This window comes from Lathyrus oleraceus, chromosome 5 (genome assembly GCF_024323335.1).
Source record: "Lathyrus oleraceus cultivar Zhongwan6 chromosome 5, CAAS_Psat_ZW6_1.0, whole genome shotgun sequence".
Lineage (NCBI taxonomy): Eukaryota > Viridiplantae > Streptophyta > Magnoliopsida > Fabales > Fabaceae > Lathyrus > Lathyrus oleraceus.
This window is the reverse complement of record NC_066583.1, coordinates 322017216-322026843: the sequence shown is the minus strand read 5'-3', so window position 1 is coordinate 322026843 and position 9628 is coordinate 322017216. Positions and strand designations below refer to the sequence as shown.

General features: G+C 41.2%; 1 protein-coding gene across 1 annotated transcript; it reads right to left on the bottom strand.

Annotated features, from left to right (window-relative positions):
- Window positions 1-6741: 6741 nt before the first annotated feature.
- Window positions 6742-9218, bottom strand: LOC127080425 (uncharacterized). Its single transcript, XM_051020744.1, has 4 exons — window positions 8117-9218; window positions 7889-8035; window positions 7222-7327; window positions 6742-6955 (listed from the first exon to the last, which is right to left on the bottom strand). Exons 1-4 carry the CDS (start codon window positions 9216-9218, stop codon window positions 6742-6744), a joined length of 1569 nt encoding a protein of 522 aa, XP_050876701.1.
- Window positions 9219-9628: the final 410 nt, after the last annotated feature.

The following is a 9628-nucleotide window of genomic DNA, read 5'->3' as shown; positions in this document are numbered from 1 at the left end:
GCTGACTTTTCTATTCTGTTTTTTTTTATGTTTTATCATAGCCATGCATTATTCATCCTATTCTATTTATTGTTGTGATATTTCTCCGGTGTAATCTTCGATTGCACCCTGATTTGGTGTTCTGACATGTTTCTTTTTTTTGAGTTTCGTAAAGGTTCACATATCCCAGGAAAAGGTTATTGGCTAGGTATTCCACTTTATTTGTGGGAAACCCTTGTGGAGTTTCACCCTAAATTAATTTTTAATGTATTAATTTCTAATGTATTAATTTTTTAATATATTATTTTTAATAATTTTAATGTGGAGTTTCATCCTAATTATATAATTAATTGTAAAACTTTGCCTTTGAATAAGTGATCTTGGACCTCTCTTTGTTGCCTTACGATTACGATATTACGGTCATGTCCCGCGAACGTGGGGATACCCTTAGCAAAGACCCTTCGGTTAAATCATCATAAAATAAATTATAGTCCCTCGGATGTTGCCTTCGAATATACAACTTTGTCCCTCGATGACCCTCCGATGTTGCCTACGGTTAAAAGATGATAGTCCCTTCGAATGCTAAGGTATCCTCGTAACTGTTGCCTTCAATGACCAATCGATGACCCTACGATGACCCTTTTACATCCAAAGGATAAAACTACTTATTTCTCAATAATAAGGACAGTTTTACCCTCATAAGGATAGGAAATACTCATAAAGACCTTGGGTCGGTATAACTCTTAATTGCTGGCTCACAACCTAAAACATTTTTTCACACCTCACACCTTTCAAAATACCTTCAGAAAATCACCACTTGGTATACATTCATACTAGAATCATTACCGAGTTATATTTTTCTAAACAATTTTCAAAACTAAACGAGATAATCACTTTGTATACATTCATACAAGAATCATTACAAAGTTAAATTCTCTTTTCAAAACAATTTTTCTAAACAATTCACAAACACTTTTTTTTTTAGACAAAAATAATATAAGTGATCGAGCAATTAAGAGCCCATGGATAACCATGGATACAAAGGGTGCTAACACCTTCCCTTTGTATAATGTACCTCCCGAACCCAAAATCTAAATTAAGGTTTTTCCTGTTCTTTTCCACCTTTCCTTATTGGATAAAAGAAAAGTCGGTGGCGACTCTTGCTAACCGCGACATTGCGATTAAAACCACAAAAAAGTCCAGTTCACCGTATGACAGGGGGGAACCAAATACCCTTTGTGCAAAAAAAAGGCTTATTTTTGGTGTCTGCGCAGGGCAAATCGATTTACCTAGTTAGGTAAATCGATTTCCCTATTTTTTTTTTTTTAAATTCATGCCTTGAGCCCATGCAATATTTCTTTGGTTATGAAAGTTCAATGAAATTATGATGATGAAATAATGTGATGTATGCATCCTAAGTATCTTATTAACAATGAAAGTTTGATGTCAAAAGGGCCCAAGAAAGTTGAGGGACGAAAGCTTCACTAGGGAATGAAAAAAAGAAGGGTGATCACTCCTAGTCACGACTGGGAAAAAACAAGACAACGTTCCTTAACAACGGCTGAAATACAAAACATCTATTAGGGGTCAAACAAAACAAAATCAGTGACGATTCTTAGCGATGGCTAGAATACCTGACTCGACTGGAGATAATTTTTTTTGCGAAGGTACAATGACGGTTCATAGCGAAGGCTAGAATACCTGAAATCCTCCGGGAAGATCAAACAAGTCAGTGATGATTCTTAGCAACGGCTAAGAATACCTGACTCTGCTGAGGAGAATACAGATTTTTTTGCGAAGGTACAGTGACGATTCGTAGCGAAGGCTAGAATACCTGAAATCCTCCGGGAAGATCAAATAACTCAGTGATGATTCTTAGCAACGACTAAGAATACCTAACTCTGCTGAGGAGAATACAGATTTTTTGTTTTGCAAAGGTACATTGACGATTCGTAGCGAAGGCTAGAATACCTGAAATCCTCCGGGAAGATCAAACAACTCAGTGATGATTCTTAGCAACGGCTAAGAATACCTGACTCTGCTGAGGAGAATACAGATTTTTTTGCGAAGGTACAGTGATGTTTCGTAGCGAAGGTTAGAATACCTAAAATCCTCCGGGAAGATCCAACAACTCAGGGATGATTCTTAGCAACGACTAAGAATACCTGACTCTGCTGAGGAGAATACAGATGTCAAGTGACGGTTCCTAGCAATGGCTGGAATACCTGACATCTACTGGAGAAAAATGAACTCAAAGATGATTCTCGGCTATGAACGTCTGACTCGGCTTGGGGAGTGAATCCAAAATTCCTCTAGTCTAAAAAATGAGAATTCAGTGACGATTCTTAATAATGGTTAAGAATACCTGACTCTGCGGGGAAAAGGAAAAATGTGTTGACTTTCTAGGGATAGAAGAAGTACAGTGATGTTTCTCAGCATTGACTCCTCTGGGGAAACTTGACAATGAAATGAAATAACTCGACGACGATTCCCAGCAACAGCTGGAATGCGTGGTTTGTGCTTGGGAAATGTTTTGAAGATGAACATTGATTTTTATTGGGGAAAATTCCTAACAACGGTTGGAAAAATCCGTACTCTGACGAGTTAGTCTGAGTAAGTTAAGGAGATACTCATGATGTGATGTTATGTATGCCAATGCATGTTTGGGCTTTCATGGGGAATATATGAAATGCAGGGTTTGCAAGTTATGCCAAGTATGTTTGGGCTTTGCGGAGGAGTGTATTTGGGGAATGCCAATGGTGATTGGGCTTGAAAAGGGTGATTGGGTGAATCGTACTGACTTTCCGATACTTGAGAAATTGGAGTTCGACGTCTAAGCAAGCGCTGAATGTAATATTTGAGAATTCCCATTGGGGGGAGAAATGATCCGCCTAGTCCAAAGAACTGTATGGCACCATTGGGTTGGAAATGTGCTTTGACTACCTTTAGCAAAATTCTAAAAAGAATGTAATTTGATATTGTCTCCCTTATAGTCTTTTTTTTTGTTGAAAAAGGTCTTTTAATCGAAAATTTTCCATGTAATTTTATTTAGAAAAAGGTCATATTTCGCAGACAAAGCAGGAAAAGTAAAAATATGGAACACATGTGAGGGAACTGATTTTTATTGACAAGTGATTCCACAAGTAGGGAATTTTGTACAAAGGAAAGCAATTCCTAAAAGAGGTGACTGCAAAAAGAAAATGATAATTGTAATGGCAATGAAACATCTCGAGTTTCCTCCAAATTCTAACTCTGCTATAGCCTTTATGCCTTTGGTCGCCCTTTGATCTTTCTCTTTTTTTTAAGGAGGGTGATAGGATTGACTTGATGGGGACCCACATAATTGACTTGCCAAGGAATGAAGAAGGATTCCTTACGGGATGCAACCTCTTACTCTTATTAAATCCCTAATTTTTGCCTATACCACCCTTTCGGGTTTTCAGTCTACCGGGATACCCATTTTTGCATAAGTTGCCCTTTCGGGTTTTCAACATATCGGGCTATATATGTTTTTTTTAAGCATAGTATTTTTTGATTGCATCCGCATTCACCGGGGACGGAAGATCTTCACCATCCATAGTTGCAAGGATCAAGGCTCCTCCGGAGAAGACCTTTCTTACAACATACGGACCTTCGTAGTTCGGTGTCCATTTTCCCCTTGGGTCAGTATGGATTGGAAGAATCTTCTTCAATACGAGGTCTTCGGCCTTTAGGCTGCGGGGGAAAACCTTTTAGTCATGTGCTCTCTTGATGCACTTTTGATAAAGTTGGCCATGGCAGATGGCTGCTAAGCGCTTCTCATCAATGAGGTTTAGTTGGTCAAAACGAGCTTGTACCCACTCAGACTCCTCAAGCTTAACATCTGTCAAGGTCCTTAAGGAAGGAATCTCTACTTCGACCGGTAAGACTGCATCCATGCCGTACACAAAGGAGAAGGGAGTTGCCCCAGTGGAAGTGCGTACAGAAGTGCGATAGCCGTGTCTTTAAAATTCACCGTGTAATGCGAATGGGAGCATTTCGTGCCAATCTTTGTAGGTTTCCACCATCTTTTGCACGATCTTCTTGATGTTTTTATTAGCTGCCTCAACAACGCCATTCATCTTAGGCCTATAAGGCAATGAGTTGTGGTGGTCGATCTTGAAATTCTGGCATAGCTCTTTCATCATTTTATTATTGAGATTAGATCCATTATCAGTAATGATCTTGTTGGGGACCCCATAACGACAACTGATTTCTTTCCTGAGGAATCGAGTCACCACTTGTCTGGTAACATTGGCGTACGAGGCTGCTTCTACCCATTTTGTGAAATAGTCAATGGCTACAAGGATGAAGCGGTGTTCATTCGAGGCAGTTGACTCTATGCGTCCGATCACGTCAATGCCTCACATGGCGAAAGGCCAAGGTGATGTTAGGATGTTGAGAGGCGTTGGCGACACATGGATCTTATCAGCATAGATCTAGCACTTGTGGCAGGTTTGGACCTGGCGATGACAGTCAATCTCCATAGTCATCCAATAATATCCGGCCCTTAAAATTTTCTTCACCATAGTGCTCCCACTGGCATGCGTCCCAAAGGATCCTTCATGAACTTCCATTATAATCTGGTTTTCTTCTTGCTTGTTCACACATCTAAGAAAAATAGAATCATAATTTCTCTTGTATAATACCCCTCCACTTAAGAAGAATTTGGATGACAGTTTTCGAAGATACTTCTTGTTGGTGATAGATGCGTCCGCAGGATACTCTTGGTTCTCTAAGAATTTCATGATGTCATGGAACCAAGGATGACCGTCACCTTCGTCTTCTGCTGCCAGACAGTAAGTAGGTTCGTCCAAGTAGTTTAAGTGAAATGACGACGCTTCGTTCTTCCATTTAACTTTAAACATGGATGCCAAAGTTGCCAAAGCGTCAGCTAGTTGATTCTCTTCTCGAGGGATGTGGTGGAATGTAATTTCATCGAAGTAGGGGACTAGTTCCAAGACATGCTCTTTGTAAGGAATGAGCTTATGGTCTCTAGTATCCCAATCTCCTTTGACTTGGCTGATTACCAAGGCTGAGTCCCCATAGACTTCCAGGATTTTGATTCTAAGATCGATAGCAGCTTCAATACCAAAGATACAAGCCTCGTATTCGGCCATATTGTTTGTACATTCAAAACATAATCGGGCGGTGAAGGGGAGGTGGAAATTAGTTGGAGAAGTGATTACTGCCCCAATGCCATTGCCATGAGCGTTAGAAGCTCCATCAAAAACCATGGTCCATCGGGATCCAGGCTCGGGTCCTTCCTCGGGACCGGGGATGTTGCAATCCCTAATCAACATGATATCCTCGTCGGGGAATTCGAAACGCATAGACTGATAGTCCTCCAAGGGTTGTTGTGCAAGATAATCAGACAATACACTCCCTTTGATGGCCTTTTAAGTGACATGTTGGATATCGTACTCGGTCAAAGCCATTTGCCATCGGGCTACTCTTCCAGTTAGAGTCGGCTTCTCAAAGATGTATTTGACAGGATCCATCTTAGAGATCAACAATGTCGTATGAGTGAGCATGTATTGTCTTAAACGTTTGGCAGCCCATGCTAGTGCACAACAAGTCTTTTCAAGCATTGAATACCTATTCTCGCAATCAGTGAACTTCTTGCTCAAATAGTATATTGCATGCTCTTTTCTACCAGTCTCGTCATGTTGGCCGAGGACACAACCCATTGATCCTTCGAGAACGGTGAGATACATGATTAATGGTCTACCAGGTAGGCTCTTGCAAATATTCCTTTATTTTCTCAAATGCGTCTTTTCAGTCATCGTTCCAAATGATGGCTTGATCCTTTAGAAGAAGTTTGAAGATTGGATCACAAGTGGCAGTGAGGTGAGATATGAACCTAGCAATGTAGTTCAATCTACCTAGGAATCCCCGGACTTCCTTCTCGGTTTTGGGTGCAGGCATAACTTGTATGGCCTTTACTTTCTCGGGATCTACTTCGATGCCATGTTCACTGACGATAAAACCTAACAATTTTCCAGATCTTACCCCAAATGTGCATTTGTTAGGATTAAGCCTTAATTTGAACTTCCTCAGCCTCTCAAACAACTTTTCTAGATTGACAAGGTATTCTTCTTCGGTCTGAGACTTGGCTATCATGTCGTCGACGTAGACCTCAATCTCTTTATGGATCATATCGTGAAAGAGAGTGACCATGGCTCGTTGGTATGTGGCGCCGGCGTTCTTCAATCTAAAAGGCATCACCTTGTAGCAGAAGGTGCCCCATGGTGTTATGAAAGTGGTTTTCTCCATATCTTCTTGAGCCATGCGGATCTGGTTATAACCGGAGAAACCATCCATAAAGGAGAAAACAGAGAACTGAGCGGTATTATCTACTAGCACGTCAATGTGTGGCAGTGGAAAGTCATCTTTGGGACTTGCTCTATTTAGATTTCTATAATCTATGCACATTCTTACTTTTCCATCCTTCTTAAGTACAAGCACAATGTTAGCTATCCATTGAGGATAATTGGAGACCGCTAGGAAGCCGGCGTTGAGCTTCTTTTGTACCTCCTCCTTGATTTTCATAGCCATGTCTAGACGGGTCCTTTGTAGTTTTTGCTTTACTGGAGGGCATTCTTCTTTAAGGGGTAGATGATGGACCACAATGTCAGTATCGAGGCCGGGCATATCTTGGTATGACCATGCAAACACATCTTTGTATTCCTTCAAGAGCTTAATTAATTTTGTCTTCACCTCGTCTTGTAGAGCGGAGCCGACTCAGACTTCTTTCGCTTCCTCATTTGTCCCAAGGTTAATCACTTCCACTGATTCTTCGTGCGGCTGGATGACTTTTTCCTCCTGCTTGAGCAGCCTTGCCAATTCTTTTGGGAGTTCGGCCTCTTCCTCACACTCATCATCAGCTTGATTAATAGGGTTGTCAAAGTCGTACGGGACTGTAGCAGAATTGTCATTGGTGGTTGTCGAGGATGATCTGCATGATTTAAGGTCCACACTTTTATTGGTATGAAAGAAAGGATGATTTGAAAAGAAATTTAAAAAAAAAGAAAAATGCCATTTAAAAAAGGTGAAAGAAATAAATGAAAGGCAAGGATCTCAAAATTGATCGCGAACATGAACCCTTTTTTCATTAATGATTAATAAGGAAATTTGATGAGGCCCTACAAATGATTCCCCCATGCCTTGGGCTTGACATGGGTTCTTTTGATAAAAAGGAAGGGAAACAACATTGAGAATTACATTTCAATCAAGGTCACTTTAGGTATTTCAAACTCAGTCCATTTGATGGCACCATTTCCACCAGTCTTTGTGAAGATCAACCCATCATCATCATCTTCTTCTTCTTCTACGTCACAAATACGGTTGTCATCCAGGTAACCAGCACTTGAGAAGTTCTCGGATAGCGGGAGCACTGATCCCCTTATAGCTATGGGTGCGGGTTTCTTCAAATTCTGGGAGTTGTATCCCAAACCGGTGCGATCCTTGTTGGCAGGAAGTTCAAGCAATCTTCCCTATCCTTGGGGGTGTCAATCCTTTATGATTGTCAGGGCGTCTTTAAGAGATGCCATGGGGGATTCAGCATCTTTTGATTCATCCCTTGCTGGGCAAACCATTTCAACATTGATAACTTTAAATGATTGGAATGGGACTTCTTTTATCTCCCCTTCTTCTTCAACGTATCGGAAAGATGTGAGGTGACTTACCACAATGTCCTCCTCACCCTCGAAAACAACTAGTTTATCATCAGCTAAGAATTTCAATTTTTGGTGGAGTGTTGAAGTGACTGCACCAGCTGAATGGATCCAAGGCCTCCCAAGCAGACAACTGTAGGCTGGATAGATATCCATTACAAAGAAAGTGATAGGGAAAATATGGGGACCAATATTCATAGGCAAATTCACCTCACCGATTACAGTCCTTCTAGTCCCATCAAATGCTCTTACTATAAGCTCACTCGGCTTCATTACGAGTCCTTCAACATTTAGTTTAGCAAAGGAGCTCTTAGGAATCACATTGAGGGAAGACCCAGTGTCTACCAAAACTCTTGATAGGACTGTGTCCACACTCTCAATAGAAATATGGAGAGCCTTGTTATGATTCCTCCCCTCGGCGGGAAGCTCTTCATCACTGAAACCCAAGCTTAAGCTAGTAGCGATATTGTTAACTACTCCTTCAAACTGACAAACATATATCTCTTGCGGTACATGAGTTGTCCTTAGAAATTTTAACAAAGCATCCCTATGGGCCTCCGAGCACATTAATAAAGACAACATTGAGATTTTCGAGGGTGTCTGGTTAAGCTGATCAACTACTCGATAATCGCTCTTCTTGATAACGCATAAGAACTTGTCTACTTCATTGGAAGGTGCGGGGTCTTGTCTTTGCTGAGCGCCATCAATTTGTTTGCCTTTGTCCGAAGTTGAAGGATAGATAGTTCCAATTGGAGTGGGTGTCGGTGCAAATATCCTTCCACTTCTCGTGATTCCTCTAGTGCTGGTGATATTGATCATTGGATCACTAGACTTTAACGGTTCTTCTTGAATCTTTTGACCATGAATGTAGACTGAGGTGTCATACATCCATGGAACTGCCTTGGTGTCAACATATGGGAATGGTGTGGGAACTGTTATTACGATTGGAGTAACAGGATTTGTTGACAGATTTAACTGAGAGAAGTCATATGGAATTTGCAGAGGAGGGACTTCGTCGTATGGTATCTCGAGGGTAGACACATCTTCCTTTGTGGACGGGCAGTCTACCACCAAGATCCCTTGGTTCATTAATTGTTGTATGACAGACTTCAATGTTCTACATTGTTGCGTGTTAATCAGACAGTGTTCACAGTCATTACCGCAGATGGAAAATGTATTATTCTTCATCAAAACGTTCTTCATCTCGATGAGTGGTGTTTTTAACTCGTCCATACAGGACATCAATCTCCTTCCATTGTCAGCTTCTATCATGTTCACCGATGCATTGTTGTGAGGGGGCATCGGGTTATTATTTACATTCGGCCCCTTGGGGGAAAACGTGATTGCCTTAAAGTCAATAAGATCTTGAACCTTGTACTTTAATGCTTTACAATTCTCGATCGAATACCCAGGAGCGCCAGAATGAAATTCACAGCGGGCATTTGCGTCATAACCGGGAGGAAGAACCGCTGGTGGGGGTCCTAACTCCCTTAGTTGTACAAGTGATCCCCTTAATAAATATGGTAGGATGTGGCTATAAGGCATGGGAACTGGGTCAAATCTTCTCTCGGGCCTTCGCATCCTTTGTTGTTGTTGTTGATATTGTGGTTGCTGACGTTACGGTTGTTGTTGATACCGTTGTTGTTGAGTTTGAACAGGAATTGCAAATGGTTGTTGTTGACTTGGTTGGACGAGAGATATGGAAGCTACCTGTGGATAAGTGGGATTTCTTGTTCGAATGATGGAGGCAACATTGGTCTCGCCTTCTCGTTTTTTACCGTAGGGAACAAAAGGTTTCTTCAATGCACTAGAAGCACTGGCAGAGTTCTGGACCTTTCCCATCTTGATCATACTTTCTATCCTTTCACCGGCTAAGACCAGGTCGGAAAAGCCCGAAGAGGTGCTCCCTACCATTCTATCAAGGTATGGACCTTGCAGGTTTCCCATAAACATGT

Bases quoted from the DNA above. Each gene is read 5' to 3' on its own strand.
- LOC127080425 (XM_051020744.1), bottom strand. From the start codon at position 9,218: ATGCCTTATAGCCACATCCTACCATATTTATTAAGGGGATCACTTGTA. The intron at 8,036-8,116 runs GTTTCAGTGATG...GTGTGGACACAG, and splicing joins CGCTACTAGCTTAAGCTTGG to TCCTATCAAGAGTTTTGGTA. The intron at 6,956-7,221 runs GTAATTCTCAAT...TAAATCATGCAG, and splicing joins AAAGTGACCTTGATTGAAAT to ATCATCCTCGACAACCACCA.